Source organism: Erithacus rubecula, assembly GCF_903797595.1.
Source record: "Erithacus rubecula genome assembly, chromosome: Z".
NCBI classification, from domain to species: domain Eukaryota; kingdom Metazoa; phylum Chordata; class Aves; order Passeriformes; family Muscicapidae; genus Erithacus; species Erithacus rubecula.
In genome coordinates this window covers 22,605,265-22,621,343 of record NC_136661.1, presented here as the reverse complement: position 1 = coordinate 22,621,343, position 16,079 = coordinate 22,605,265, and the positions used below count along the sequence as shown (strand labels likewise).

Genomic DNA, 16,079 nt, shown 5'->3' with positions numbered 1-16,079 from the left:
TAGTATCTTGCTGATCTAATTAATTTACATAGTTCATTCTTTCGCTGAGATAACTCTACTCACAAATCAGGCTCCAGTTCCCTTCTCCTGATGCTCATTTTCAGAGTGAAAAAGGCTGTGGATAGGAAAAAACCAATGCATCCACCTTGTGAACAATGCTGTCATGTAGTTAACACAGCAGAAATATTTGTTTAATTAGCTACATTTTCAGCTTTTAAATGAGAAGAAAAAACAAGCCATGGGTGGTCTGTAACCTCAGAAGAGCAAATATTCCTGGCTGTAAAACCATCTGAGCTCAGAATACTGTGTTGGACATAAAAAAAGCATTTATTGAATCCTAGGCCTAAGTCAGGAACAGAAGGTGCATTAAGAACTTCCAAACTGCACCCTACCATCAATTCATTAATTGTTCAGCATTATTTAATAAAAATGGCTTATGCATATACTTTAACTGAAACACTGTTTATTCACAAACATTTTTAACTACAGTATGTGTTGGGAATTATTCACACACCCCTTTAGAGACAGTTTTACATTCTTCCTTCAAGTAATTGCATTCAATTCCCAGTGCTGTCTGCCTCAACTAGGCTATAGGTCTGCAAGCAGAGCTTGCCCTGTGTTTTGCAATTAAACCAAGGATGTTAGCTGGTTTATAGAGAACAGGACTCCCTGCTGTTAATGTCTTATTAATGTATTAACATTACAAAACGAAGAAAACTACCACCATTTAAATAAAGGATTAAAGTGATTCTACTGCATGCCCAAAACCCCAATTTGATTAGAATTTTTAAAACATTTCTCCTTTTTTGCTTATTTTATCGGAGAATTAGATCTTCACATAGGAAAAAATGGTCAGGCTTTGTACAAAACTACAGGATGTCTCCTGAAAAAGCATGAGACACTGCTGAATGCTGAAATGATGGCTGAGCATTTTTACTGCTTCAACCCACAGTTCTTTGGGTTACCTTAACATGACAGCAACTGCTTTCACACTCAGACTGGTGAACAACCAATCTAGCAATATTTGCTCATGGATTCAGGCAGCTGCTGCTATGGGACTTTGCAATGGGACATTGCAGACAGGGAGCATCACCATTGCCCCATGCTGTGCAACCCAAATATTTCTAAGATGCTTTCTCAGAACCTCTCTGCCACTCTTATTTTCAATGCTGACTAATTAAAAGGTGCTTAAGGAAGCTTTTAACTTCACAAGAGAGATTCCCTTAGAACTTGTCTTTTCCGTGCTTTCCTGCTCCCTCTTAAGGCACATGTTCATTCACCTTCCCCATTTCCAAAGCATAACATACATGCAGAAACAATAGAAACTTTGAACTGGGAAAGATGTACTCAAAATACGTTTTTCTGTTTTCTGTGTGATTTCACAGCTGGAGATGAAGACAGCCAACACTCTTTGACCTGTTACTCCTCCAAGGGCCGTATGTTCTGCATCTGGCAGTGGGACAGCTGCTGCTTTAGGACTTTGCCCTTTCTGTCTCCCTTATCTTTCCTTCTGTCATCTGCTTATTTTCCCTTTTTATGATATTCTTTTTTGGTAGATAATAATGCCTTTAGAATTAGTGCTGGCAAGAGGCCAGGACAAAATGGCAGCATTAATGAATTTTGTTTGAGTTAGGGTCACTGTGAGATAATTTAGACCATGGGCCTGGGGCCCCATTTTCCCATGACATTGGAAAAATCCACACAGAAAAGCAGACACACTGAATGTTTCAAACCCAAACCTCCCTAAGCGCCTCCTCTTGGGACACAGCTTGCAGAAAAGAATGAGGACTGCATTTCAACACCCGTGGATATGACTTGACATGGGCTGTACAATTGATTATCTTTCTACATAATTTTGCTTTCAGGAGCAGAATCCAGCAGAGCAATATCCATCTCTGTTGCTTCCCACCCACCCAGCTCAAGGACTTTTCCTTCCCAGTCTTCCCTTGGAGGACACAGCTTTGCCTAATGCATATCCAGGCCACTTTTTTCCCATGTTGCCAAAGAAAGCACACTTAATGGGTGCCCACTACACAGAAGTTTTTCAGAGGGGAAGGAACTGGCCTTTAGTCTGGCTTTTTTTTCCCCATTAGTTTTCAGAATGGCTTTTTTTCTTAATCCTGAAGACTGCCCCAAAATACTTCTCCTCTGAAAAGGGCAGCAGGACAATTAGTTAAAGAAATATGATACATCTCTTTCCAACTGTCCAAAGTGGAAAAATGTATAATTCATCATAAATGATGCAAAGCAAACCAGAAATTTAAAGTTCACACAGTTAATGAAGAAACACAGCTATGGATTTTTTTTTTTTTTTTTTTTTTTTGCTATACTCAACCAGAAACTGTCTTAGAGACATTTTATTTTACCATTGTTAGAAGGCTGTGAAAAAGCATGTAGGGGGGCTATGCTGAGATCCATTTTAGTTAAGCATCCATCTAATACCAGGATACTCTGCATTTGTAACCAAACCTCCTTCCCCCACAGCCATGACCTGCATCTCCTTTACAGAGAGCTGCAGGTCCTAATGTCCTCCACCACAGAAACTGCCTGTGAGCCAAGGGCTGATGTTTCAGGTGGCAGGAATCTGTGGTAGGTGCACACAGATCACAAGATGCTTCTTACTGTCCCAGTAAGAACAGATTGGGAAGCAAGAAGAAAGCCAAGTGGGAAAGGAAGAACAAGAAGAGGGGAGAAGGAGAAGCAGCTGCAGGAGGGGACCTATACAGCTTGATCCTAGGAAAAGCTCAAGGTTTTGTGTGAAGGAGTGTTTGGAACAAAGTGAAGGACTCTGGATCGCAGGTGGAAATGGGACCCAGGGAGAAGCAGCCCCCAGAGCCAGGTAGAAGAAGGTCAAGGATGTGATGGTAGGGAGCCAGCCCCCACTGCTGCCCCAGGAGAGCCAGGAGCACAACACACACAGCAGCCATGGGGTGAGGAATGACAACAGAGGACTTCTGGCAGTGGGTGTGCAGCTGTGGGGAAGTCACTCAAGCAAACACATTAGCCTGAAAAATCTCCCCATACTGTCACAGGGGAATTTGCTCTCCCCTAGATCCAGTTCTGGTTGACCAGAACAGGGCTTGTGTTTATGCAGCCCAATCAACACTGCACAGGGTTTGCAATGGGTCCCCACCCTAAAGAAGAGACAAGCATCCTCTTGCCTGCCTCCAAACTGCCCACAGACAGCATCCTGAGCTCTCAGCAGTATAAGGCTGTTCTTATCTAGGGAGATGTCACATGCCCAAACTTAAAAAAAAAAAAAAAAAAATAAAAGGCACAATACTGCTGATGAATGGATCTTAAGTATTTAAAATCACACTTCTCAACAACCACAACCAAAGGCACATAGCAGGTTTTGAAAGGACGTAGCTTGATAAGCAACATCTGCAAAAGGACACACAGAAAAGGAAGCAACAACACAAATTAAAGTCCCATGGCCTTCTTCAGAACTCATTTAGCAGGTTCTTCAGAGAGCAGCACCCTGAAATTGTGAGGTGGGTTTTCTCCACTAGCCCCAGACAAAACATGCCAAGAAAAGACTATGACTAGATTTTGAAAGCATCACAGGAATAATATAAACCACTGTTGTGATTCAAATTAATATTTTAGGTAAAATATTTAAATGAAATATATTCAAGTTCTAAAAACCACAAACCACAAATTTTCTAAAGTTATATAATAAACTGCAGGAAGGGTTATTCATTCTTTAACACACCATTCAAGCACAAGCTGGTGAATTAAAGATGGACACAATGCTTAAAGCAAAGGGATGAGATGGAAGCCCAAGTGAAAGCTGGAAAATGAAGGGTTTGGGATGCTTTATTGAATTTCAGGCTCTCATTTCTTACAGCTAAGGACTGACCAAACTCTCTCTTCAAGCCTCCACTCTTCATAAGCATATCTGGAAAGTTGACACTACATCATGAGAAGGTTGACTGTCTGGGAAGTACTTGTATCAGCATGCAGAAATGCCTGCAGGTATGTGCTACACATTCTTCCTTCCACACATGACTTTTCTATGAAAATGCCTAATGAACTAGCTTAGCACTAGCTCAAAAACAATTCTCAAAGGCATTTTTCCTCCTACATTTTGAGAGGTTAGAAAAAGGCATAGTTTCCCATGTTCACCTCTAGAAGACAGTGGCGTTCTCCAAGGCTAAAAGCAACTTGCAAGGACTCTGTTGATATTTTAGACAGTTCAAAATAAAAAACAGCAACTACTTAAATATGCTTTGTTGAGAAATAAGACCGCTTTTCTCATTCACATCAAGAATGACTTAATTGCATGCAATACAGATAGTGTAACTTTCTGAGATTGGATTCTAAAAAAAAAAAATAATTATTGTGAGAAAACAAAAAAGAAAACTGTATTTCTTTGCCTGTTAAGAAGACTTATTAGGTAGAGTGAGAGACTTGCTTTTGCCCATCATTTCTGCTGATAAATTAGGGATGAGCACAGGACAACTGGTCATGGATGTTGGTGCATAGATACAGTGCACCTAGACCAAGCCTACCCTTGTAATTTGCATTATCCACCAAAAAACCCAAAATTTATGTTCAACAGCACAATTTCGCAACTGAGCCCAGGTGATTCTGTCCTGACAAGGTCTTACTGCCCTTTAACTGGGAGCATCTGTTTGAAGATGCTGTGATCTGAAGAGTGTCATCAAGTACTTACATAATCATCTTCATGAAGACCTTGCTTCTGAACAGAACTTTTCACCTCCAGGGAAAACTTCTCAAACTCAGGCTTCACAGTCCTCAGCAGAGTGACAGTTTGGAGGTATGAGTATGCTTTCTTGGCTTCAAGGTCATACTTGTCTCCTCTTCTCCAAGAGCCATTTCCTAAAGAGGGAAACAAGCATATTTCCAAACAGGTACCATTATGGGATTCCTTTTTCCACCCAAAAGTTCCATTTCTTGATCACTGAAGAGACAGTAAAGTACAAAGGAGAACAGACCCTCTTTCAAGGTGTGCAGGAAACCAGGCAGTGAGAGAAGTAAATGGGTAAACCAAAGGATAATCTTACTCCCACATTGTGTTTGTTCATTTTAAAAGAGTGGAATAAATCCTAAGTGTGAGATGGCATCTTGGAGCCAAACACATATGCCATATCTCAAACACACAGATATTTAAGTTAGATGAAGTGAAGGAGAATTCAAGCACAAAGTTTTTGTTACACATCATTCCTCCTGGACAGTCAGAAAGGCACCAGCAAAGTCATCACCCAGAATGGGAGGCAGATGGTGCAGCTCTCCCACTGTGGTCAAAGACAAAACCATGCATGCCATGGCTGCCAGAGCAGCCCTGCTTTCAATGGAAAAGGAATACGTAAAAATAAAATGGAATCCTGCGCCTACACTGTATTTACATGTGTTTTGTGTCACAGCAAGGGAAGAATTTAACTCAGACCACCAGTGAAGAAACCACATTTTTAAAAAGCAGGATAGATGACTGGCTGATTTATTAGCAAAGAAGTCCTTCTGACAAACAGACCTGGGCCTTAGCAGGCCCTGAGATCCTGATCCAAAGCTTCAGGAGGTCAGTGGAAGGGTTCATGTTGTCCTGGAGCAGGTTTTGTGCTATTTGATGTAAATGATAACTAAAAACAGGCTAAAGGGAACAGTGGTAGCCCTAAGCAGTGAGCCTTTAAATGCTTACAAGTAATTAAAAGCTAGACAGTCTTTATTTTTTGAACAACAGCAATAAACCCCATTATGACTAAATGAGCCAAGACAAAACTAATGCCAAATTCCCAAGGTGACCTGGAGGCACACAGGAATCTGAAATCAGAGAGGATGTGGCTATTTGGCTTGGGTTATGGGTTATATTGGATTATATAATGCACAGTGTCATTTGGACCAAGAGAAGCAAGTTGTAGAGACGTTGATGGAGTTCAGGTAAAAAACCCGTGGTGCTCCTTGCACAGTGCTCCCCACTTGCATCAACAGCTGCAAGAACAAACTCTTGGATCTGGAGCAGGTAAACAGAGCTTGCTTTTTGTCCTCCCAGCACTGCTGCTGAGACTTAACTGGAGATTTGCTCTTCTTCCTCAGAGAGCACAAGGGAAGGAGTCCAGGCCCTGCACTTCTCTGGGCTGAGCCCTTTCTCCTGCACCTTTTGGGTCCAGGGCAGCTCCTGTCAGTCCCTGCACAGGAACACCTCAGCTTTTCCACCTCTCTTGACCACTCCAGGATAGCCTTATTTACTACAGCCCAGCACCACCTAGGACTGTAATATTTACACATACCGTGAATTTCACTGTTTTTTAAGTTATTTGATTTCTTTAGGAAGGAGCTGTAGATACATATGCCTTGGCTGATGGATCTATTTCCCAATACAAGGTCAAAATCACTTACCCAGAACCCTATTCATCACATGTAATGGAGTCACTGGATAGCAACTAACAAACACTGTCTGGTTTTACCACTCTTCCCTTCAGGGCCTGCACCTATCCCCCTTAGCTTTCAAAGAGAAAGAAATGCACATCTGGCAGCTGTAAGCAAGCACATCTTGCAGCCTTCCCCAAAAGAGAGTACAGCCTTGCAAAAGCCTCAAAGCTGAACAGCTTCTGTCCCAGCTGGGCACCTGGATTGTGGAGATGCTGGATTCAAGGAGTACAGAGACTACTGCATGGAGGGCTTTGCTATAGCTTTGCATTTGCAAATGGAAATAGCTAAAAAAGGAGATTATAGACAATTTAAAAAAAGGTAGTGCAGTAAAATGTAGCTTTCTGTCCTGGACACTAATGCATGTTCCTTCTTTAAATCCTGACATTGGGACTGGGGAAGGTTCACTTGCATAACAGCGTTCCTAGAATAATTTACATATTTAAATTCCTTCATGGACTATTTTGTGGAAGGTCACCCTGTTACAATACTTGTGTACACTTATTGCAATCTTGGCATTTAATAAGCCTGTTCTGAAAAATTAGAAATATTCAGAACAGAGGGCAACAACAAACTGCAATAAAGTCATCTGAACACAAAGACAGTGCCAATTGCCCAATCACACCCACTCTTGGGTTTTATGAAGTACAAAATCTAGTATCTCCAGGCACTGGAAACAAGGACTTTTGGGGGAATTTCTCTACACTCCTCTTGTGTTTGCTTTTCACATGCAATGACCATCTGTGCAAAAGTCAACTCCTGGTGCACAGTCATTTCACTCTACATGGGAAACACATGCCCAAGCAGAAAAATTGTTTTAAAACAAATGTCAGGAAATGCCACATTCTTACTACATCAGCAGGCAGACAGTTTTCATTAATCCCTCAGAAACACCACAAGAAAACTGGACTACCTGTAATGCGAAGGAGGTGGTAATGAGGCTCCCACACTGGCTTTGATCTTGATCAACAACTTCATGTTTTAGATATTTGAGTGATTTCCTTCCTATCTAGCAAAACTTTGCATCCTTTAGCTTATCTTGATACATGTAGCAGTGTCTGTAATTCTGTACATATCTAGATCCCAGAATTTATGCAGTTATGTATCTTCATTATACAGTGTCACACAGTACTGTTTACTGTGAAATAATCTCAGACCTAGTAGATAAGTAACAGAAAGCTTATGCAAAAGAACTTCCAATTAACAGATTTTTTTTAATTATCCTTTTTTTAATTCAGTTGTTTTTGTTGGTTAGTCTTTGCAGCTTAAAGAAAGTAAACCCCCACACTTTGCCCTTTTTCCCAGCTTGCACTTAGTTTCTAGCTTGAAGTGAATTTGTTATTGTAGTGGATTAGTTAAAGCAGTCTGCACAGAAGAAATTCTTTTCTCTACATCTGCAAAGGAATCTGCTCCTTTCAAGAGCCATGTTAAACTTCAATAAAACCTGCCCAGCCTCAGCCATCTGATGTTTGATCTCTGCAAACACATTGCTCCAGTATTACCTTGAATTTAAGTGAGACAGCAGCACCAGCTAAGAGCAGGTATAGTCCCTGCCATGCACTGATGTAACATGCAGTTGCAATTATATTTTGGGATACATATATTAGATATATTTCCCAAAGAAAATACATTTAATTTACATTTTGAAGTCATGTTTTAGTTTGACAAAAATGATCCCTTTTACTCATGGGTGTAAACAGTCACTTTTATTCACTCTGTTTTAGAAACTTTGGACAGCCTGTGTCCCATGCAGTGCTTTCCCTTTAACACAGCATGGCTGAATATTTTTGCAGACAGAGCCTATAATAAAAAGATAAATAAATTAGACATGTAGATGGCCCAGCACAGTGATGATTTCTGGAGACCCAAACCTTGCAGCTGCTGGCTGTACTAATTACTCCCTCCAGCCATCTGTTTAGCCCACAGGTCACCAGGCTGCCAGGAGTGTCCCTGCCCTGAGAGCTGGCAGTCACCAGGCTGGGGATGGTGTCAGTCACCTAGACCTGAGCACACATGCTGCAGAATGGGGGACCCACACCATAACCAATGCCTCTGTCTGGTGCTACTGCCCCAAAGAGTAAGTAAATAAGTAATCACTGTAGTGTATTTGGCATCTTGTGACCCACCCAGCAGTAACTATAGCCACAAGGTCTGTTTTATTTCCTGCAACACCATATCCCAAGTGGAAGATAACTGCAACAACACGGAGTGGTGTTTTCTGGGACTCAGTGCTGCGTGTTTTGAGGCTAACAAATCTAAAAATACCACCAAGCTTACAAAAGACTTTGCAACACACTTGGGCAAGAAAAACATTACCATATGATGAGCTGTTGAAGAGCTCAATATTGAAGAAAGCATAGTCCCCGTTGGTCATTCCTTGCCGATGAGCAGCCAACATGATGTTCCTGATAGTGTCACCGCTGGCACACATGATTACAACTGGAAGAAAATGAGAAACACAGATAAGAAGCAGCTCAAGAACTTCAGAGAACAGATTGTGAAGCAAGAATGCTGCCAGAAACAGTGACCCCAGCTGTCCTCCCAGTTTTGCAAGAAACATGGAAACACAGATTGCAAACAAAGCTGATTTCCCAAAGAGCTGATAAGACAGGTGGTGAACACAGAGAGGCTTCCTCTTTCCCTGTCTCCTTTGAAGACAGACAAATAAAACCTCTGTGTGATCTAGTTTTTTACCCCTGCAAAATGTGGTTAGTTCTGGCTCCAAATTTCTTTAGCTGCATGTATTTGTAGACTGGACCACAATCAGAAGCTTTTGTTGTTATTTCTGAGCAGCCACAAGACGAAGGTGGATATACCATGACCTTACCATTTCAATTTCCATTTCAATTTCCATTCCAATGAACAGTTTGACGTAGTCTGAACTTGCCTACACTTCAGCTACCTAATATTTAGGTATCTGGCCTACATTTTGCTGCATCTCTGCACTTAAAAGAGAGCAGCACCTCTTCAGCAGGCACAGTGGTATGAGTCCTTCCAGAATGTGACTTTCTCTCCAGAGACCATACAATAAGCCTAGGCAACAACTTGTGATGGGATGCTTAATGCTAATAAATGGAAAAAACAAGCACCATTATTTAAGCATGAAGATTAAAGGTGGGTACAGAGCCTCATTTATCATGAGCCAACAGCTAAGCAGAAGATCTGCTGCTGTGATGAGACCTGCAAGCCCAGGTGTGACCCCCACTGTGATGATTGTCATTGGTAGGTCTCTTCCCAAATCTGCTGGGCAGGGGGATTGCTGCCCTTGCCATTCCCTCCTTCTGCAAAAGGAAAGGATTATCCCAACAGGTGAGGTCTTCAACAATGGGGAGAGAACTCCAACACAAAGCAAATTACACTACAAGCTTTTACACGGGTTCACAAGACTACAGGTACGAAGATCCTGATATCAGAGGGAGGAACAAGGTATTTTATCATTGTAGGACTGTATCCTACAACAGGCATAAGAGACCCTGTTAGGATGGTGACTCAAAACCAACTGCATGCACGTTTCCAAGAGCGCCGTCACACATGGCAGGACTCAAAAGCTACAATAATGTACACAAATATTTCAACCCAACAGTAAAAATGAATCAAAACCGCATTCTGCTCTTCTGGGTGGAAGTGTTTTCTATTATAAGAAATGAAAACGCCAAGCAGGCCAAATCTCTTCGCACACAATGAATCTTCTCCCATCGCCTTTCTGGTTGGATGCCATCACAGGCATAAACCTCCAGATGTGCCGCTGGGGTGAGTCATGTTCAGTGCAACCCCACGCTTCAGGAGAATTATACCATGCATAGCTCTGTCCTCCTGATTATGGCAGAGCAATATAATAATTTCCAGAGCAACAGAGCAAGACATATTTCATGACCATTGTGAAGTATATTAGCATGAAGGAAAACGAACAAGAAAAAAAAATTTCTTATAATAAAATTTGGACCAAATATTTTCCAGACGCACATCAGGAATGAATTTGTCTCACTGTTCTTAATTTCAGTATAGGTGAGAGATCCCCTTTTGAAATATTTCCTTGCTGCCCTCCCTCCTTGACTTTGCCTTTGTAATTCACTTCTATAATGAAATTGTAATCTGTAGATGGAATCAAAGGGATTCCCACAACACCAATAAAAGACATTGAGCAAAAGGAATAAAAGAAAGAGTGTGTGGGGAACTACTTTAACATACATTAAATGGTATTTTGTAAGCCTCTAAAGGAATGTAAGGGAAGTAATACTAACTTTGGAAGGGGTTTCTAACCCAGCAGGAAAGCAGAGATTACATATTTCAAGATTCTGAAGCAAAAGCAAATAAGCTATGGATATGTTTTTCAAAATCTTCTATGTATTTAATCTGCATCTGTACCTTACCATTGTATATGTACGAACATGCAAACCCATACAAAATGTTCTCCCTCCACCATAATACACACAGACTACAGTAATTCTAATACTAATATGCTGAATTTATTGACTAGGATTATTGACTCATCCTGAAAATACTTTAGAGTTTAATTCCAGTTTAAAGGAATAAACATTCCCTTTGCTACACACATTCCTTGGACTACGTGCCTACTCATTTAAGCAAAGGCCTGCATTTGTAAACCTTACAGCAAACCTGAGACTACAATATGAACTGTGCAGCAGGCTTACCTGAGCCTAAAAGGAAGCTTGAACTACTAATCAAACTAATTGTAGACAAGCACTTTTATTATCATACTTTTCATCATTATTTTTTTGTGGCTCCAAGACTTCAGTCATTTCACACAGCTCCAAGGACTGAACACAGTCCCTGGTACACAGGGGTGAATGGCTGTGTGCCCCTTCCTCCCAGGGATCTGAGAGCTCCGTGCAAACCCCCAGCCAGCAGCAACCTAACCCCTGGGCCAGCCTCTGCCCTGCTTCCCACAGGACAGATGGAGGGGCAGCTTCTGTCCCAGCTCTGGCAGAATTTCAAGGAAGAACCCTGTATCTGCTTGGAAGCCCACTCCCAGTCAGAGAGTTCAGGGAAGGCTGACCACTCAGGTGGGACCCCAAACAGCAGCAATTTTTGAAAACTAGAAAAGGTGAGGGCTTAAAGCCATCATCAGATTGTCACAGCAGGTGTGACACAGAAGTCATTAAAAACTGGAAACCAACCAAGAAAAACATTTCTAGAAAGTGCTCTGGACAGTGTGCTGTTGAGCACAAATCCTGCTGTCCTGCTGGGGGGATCCCAGAGTCCCCAGAACAAACAAAGACCTTGACTGATCTTCAGACCTCATCTGGTGCAACCTCCACATGATGTAGAACTCTTAAAATATTGTGGTAACCTGAAAGTTTCCATGAGAGACAGGGTCAAAGGAATCCACCAGGTGATTCTTTAAGGTCAGAAAGGCACAGGTGGAAGCTGGAGGGCCCCACTTGTGTGGAAGAAGTCAGAGAACAAATGAAGAGATGAGATGCAAGGAGGGATCCCACAGGGCACAGTGGGGACAAAGAAAAGGGCTGCTTCTGTCCAGTCATTTGCAAGAATTGTGAAAGATCATATGTCTCAGCTCAGCAAAGCATTTCAGACCAGGCTTAAAGCAAAAGCCCTTCCCTGACTGTCAGCATGATGTGAAGAGTGGAGCTGGGTGAACACTTGGCTTTTCCTGCTGTAAGCATGCTGTAATGCTCTCAGCATCAGGAAACCCCCACACACACACACTTGACAAGCATCTTTCCCCACACTGTGGTTTCCTCCAGCACTGACACATTTATTTCTCTCCATTCATTATATTTCCCCAAATGGTACTTAAAAGGAAAGCTGCATTTTAAGCACCTGCTTCAGTGAATTGGAAATTGAAGAGTGCTGTACAACTGTTAGACCTCAGTTATCTCACACACTCTGACACATTAATGATTTCACAGCAGAGTAACATCAGCAGTGCAAGGCTGTTCCATCCACAGCCTGCAGCACCATAGTATCAGTTCTGCTTGCCACACACAGCACCATCTTTAGCTGTCCATTTCTGATGCTATTTTAACACTCTGCAACAAGATATGTAAGAACTGTACAGAAGACTTTGCACATCCATGGCTTTCTTGGAAAATACCTAAGGACTTTAACCTCATCCTGCAGTTCACTCCTGGAACACATATTTTCTTTTTGCATGACTTACTGGGGAAGCCTGTGGCTGGGAAAACTCACTAAAAATATTTCTGATAAGCCCATATATCCATGCATTGCTAGGCAAGGTCTCGCTTTAAAGCACATCTAACTACAAAACACACATTCCAAAGCACTTTGCTTCGCAGCTCCATGATGCAAAGTCAGTTCATCCAGCCTAGACATGACTGACTCAGATGTTTTACAAGCCATTTATTCCCACGGTGTCTTGCTAACTGTCGGTGACAATATCACAGCATGCACTTAGGTGTCTCACACGCACACATTCCCTGAAATTGCCATTTCTCCTAAACGCATCTGTTATTTACGAGGTACTCGACAGGGCTCCCAATGGAAGAAGTCGTGAAAAGGTCTCCTGCTGCATGGCACAGCGGGATGGGAAGAAAACATCTTTGCTTAGTGCCTGAATTTACAGTGTTACTGCAAAAATCTCACAGAATAAGCAACAGATTTGCTGCCCTGCAGACCTGAGTAACTTTGGGTAAACCAGACCGCGAGCAGAAAGCTGACTTCTTACTATGCCACAAAACCCTCCTAGGGTGGTCCCCGAGGGCAAACGGCTCTCCACGCCGTCGGGAGGCAAAACTCTACCTCTGCGGGCGGAGCTCTCACTCCGGACTGCGGCTCCCATCCGTCGGGCCCGGGGATGCCCTCGCAGCGGGTTCCCCACGGGCGGGGACGAGCCAAGGCTCTCCCCTTGCCGCAGGTCCTTCCCTCCGCGGGATTCCCACCGCCCCAGCCGCCACCCAACGCCGCGGAGCAGCCCGGCCGGGCACTCCGCCGCCACTCACCCCTCTCGCCCGTCTGCAGGGCGCGGACGACGTCGTCGATGTCGAGGTGCCTGCTGGTCTCGTCGAAGCTGTGCACGGCCATGTGGAATGACTCCTCCTGGAAGACCACATGGACGCCCTCCATGGCGAAGAAGCAGCTGCGCTCGGGGTTGCTGTCGCTGTAGAGCAGCGTGGCCCGGTTCCACTGGTGGTGGCGGAAGAGGGCCAGCAGCATCTCTCCCATCTTGGCGTAGGCGGGCGCGACGCGGGTGAGGTGCGAGTACTCGCCGCCCTTGGCGCCGAAGCCGGCGGCCAGCGCGCCCGCCGACAGCATGGGCACGTCCCAGTGCGCGGCCAGCCGCGCCACCGGCGCCGCCGCGTACTCGCACACCGGCCCCAGCAGCAGGTCGGGGCGGCGGCGCTGCAGGGCCACCATGTCCACCAGGCTGAACAGGGCGCGGTTGCCGCACGCCGAGTCCTCGTAGGTGAGCTGGAAGGCGTAGCCGGGCGGCAGACCCGCGCCGCTCTCCCGCAGGCTCCGCACCGCGTACTCGATGGCCGGCCGCACCCGCCCCAGCGAGAAGAGGTAGGCGTCGTCCTGCGGCAGCAGCACCAGCACCCGGATCAGCTTCTCCTCCTCCTCCTCCTCCGCGCCCGCGGGGCCGCCGCCCAGCGCCGCCCGCGCCGCCAGCACGCAGCAGAGGCTGCCGAGCAGCCAGGGCGGCATCGCGCCCGCCCCCCCGGAGCCGCCCGAGCTCCGGCAAACTTTTCGCCCCCCCTTTCCCCGCCCGCCTCGAAATTGTTCGGTCGTGCTTTATTTCTCAGGTGTTTGGCGGATTCACAACCTGCCCCTCCCCACCCCGCCTGCGGGTCACGGACGGAGCATCTCTGCTTTTCTCGTTCTCTTATAGATGGACGGCTATTACTACGATCACTTTCTGCCGCACGCCGGATCCCCGCGCGGGGCTGCCGCGCTGCGCCCTCCCCGCTTAAGTAGCGCGGGAGCGGCGGCTGCCGCACGCCCGGCGCGGCGCGGCCGGGTTTGTGCGCAGGGAGGAGCCGGCCCGGGCGCTCCCTCCGGCGGCCCCTCCCTGCGGCCCCCCCGCCCCGCACACCTCCGCGCCCGGGCGGGCGGGGGTGTCCTTATCGCCTACGTCCAACACTGATGTGTGTGTTTCGCGTACCTTCCTGCTCGGCTGCTGCTCTCCCTTGCCAAATGAGTCCCCGCAATCGGGCTCGGGGAGTAAAGGATCTCATTACACTGACATTTTTTTTTCTTAAGTATTTTTTGGGGGTTGCTCCAGCCCGCTTAAGCTGTCGCTCAGTGCAAGGAAGGCTTTCGAGGCACCCCGAAGGCTCAGAGGAGTTCGGCGCTCGGCAGGGCTGTGGGATTTGGGGATGGAGGGGTTGCAGCATCAGCAGCAGGGGATGCAGGCGGCAGCCAAGGGCGCTGCTGCAGGGCACAAGCAGGGCTGCCCTGCTCCCATCTCCTCACGCACAAAGGTGCCCATCCACACCATAAGCCTCCGGGAAGTTCACAGTGGATCTGTGCTTCCCGCCTGTGTCCATCTGGGATCCTTTTGAGCCATCCCTGTGTCCAGAAAATCTGGATGCCGGGTTTTGTCATTGCCCATTGTGTTGAGAGACACAGTTTCATGCACCAAGCAACAGAGGTTAACCCCAGTGAAGGAGATGTCTGAGATTATTTTACCAGGAAAAAAAAAGAACTTTTGGGATTACTGGAATAACTGGTATAACACTGCCTGGTCCTAAGAGCATCCCTGCTCATTTCTACTCACTGGTCTAAAGCTGCTATGCTTCAGATTTTGTTAGCCTTTTCTGTAATAAAGTGATGTGAAATGTGCAAGATGTTTTGTGAAAGAGGCTTTGGAACACCTGATGCTTTTTGACTGCAATGTCCTAAAGGATGGCACTCTGTGGAGCTTTGTGAGCCCTGTAGCAGCACAAATCTTGAAAGCCAGGGCAGGGCTGCATGGTTTGATGTCTTATGGCTGCTAGAGAATGCTAGGTTTGCATTCAAAAGGTGAGAGAACTGCTCCTGGCTTTACAGAAGGAGTTTGTTTAGTTCAGCACAGAGGTCGTTGTCAGGGCAGTATGTGTAAACTTTTTTTGTTGCTGTCTTCTCTGTGCAGGCTATGAATGGGAAACCTGCACTCCTGTGGTGACCATATGCTCACCTTTAAGGCGTCTCAATTAAATAAAGAAAGCTCAAAGCACTTGTGCAATTACATCCAAGAAGTGGAATGAAAGCAGCAGATAACATGAAGTACAGAAATAATCATCAACATTTATCTAATAAGGCTCGGTAAAATAAAGAAGCTCAGAAATTCAAAGATGGGTAGTGTCTCTGGGAAATGTGCCTCTCGTAGTTTTATTTGATTACTGAATCAAACTTCAGAGTGTTCTTCAAGATTACATAAACATCCACCCTGGTGAAGCTGGTTTTGTGTGTTCCTGTGCTGTAAGTTATGTCAGGCATTTTTTGTTGTAAATGACTCCATATAACATAGAGGAGATTAGGCAGAATGTTACAATATACAACACACCAGCCATCTTTACCACAAAGCTTGCAAAAACATTTTCTTAAGACACATTTTGAAATGCTGACCTTTGTAGTCATTGCTTTATGGTTACCCAGAGATGTGTTTACAGCACCAAAATCTGGTCAGATCTCTCTCAATTTCCTTCTTCCCCCAGCAGAGTATCTTTTTCATTTTACATGAAATGTAAAGCTCCATATTCTCTTAG

The 16,079-nt window shown here is 44.9% G+C and overlaps 1 protein-coding gene across 2 annotated transcripts in view; it reads right to left on the bottom strand.

Annotated features, from left to right (window-relative positions):
- The window catches only part of NPR3 (natriuretic peptide receptor 3), a 41,164-nt gene extending 26,655 nt beyond the window's left edge, over nt 1-14,509 (bottom strand). For both annotated transcript variants that reach the window (XM_079329873.1, XM_079329874.1), the window contains exons 1-3: nt 13,332-14,509; nt 8,707-8,829; nt 4,679-4,845 (exon numbers count right to left, since the gene is read on the bottom strand). In XM_079329873.1, coding sequence (XP_079185999.1) covers nt 4,679-4,845; nt 8,707-8,829; nt 13,332-14,037 — 996 coding nt within the window. In that variant the 5' untranslated portion in view covers nt 14,038-14,509. The remainder of the gene's footprint in view (nt 1-4,678; nt 4,846-8,706; nt 8,830-13,331) is intronic.
- Between the last annotated feature and the right edge of the window lie 1,570 nt (nt 14,510-16,079).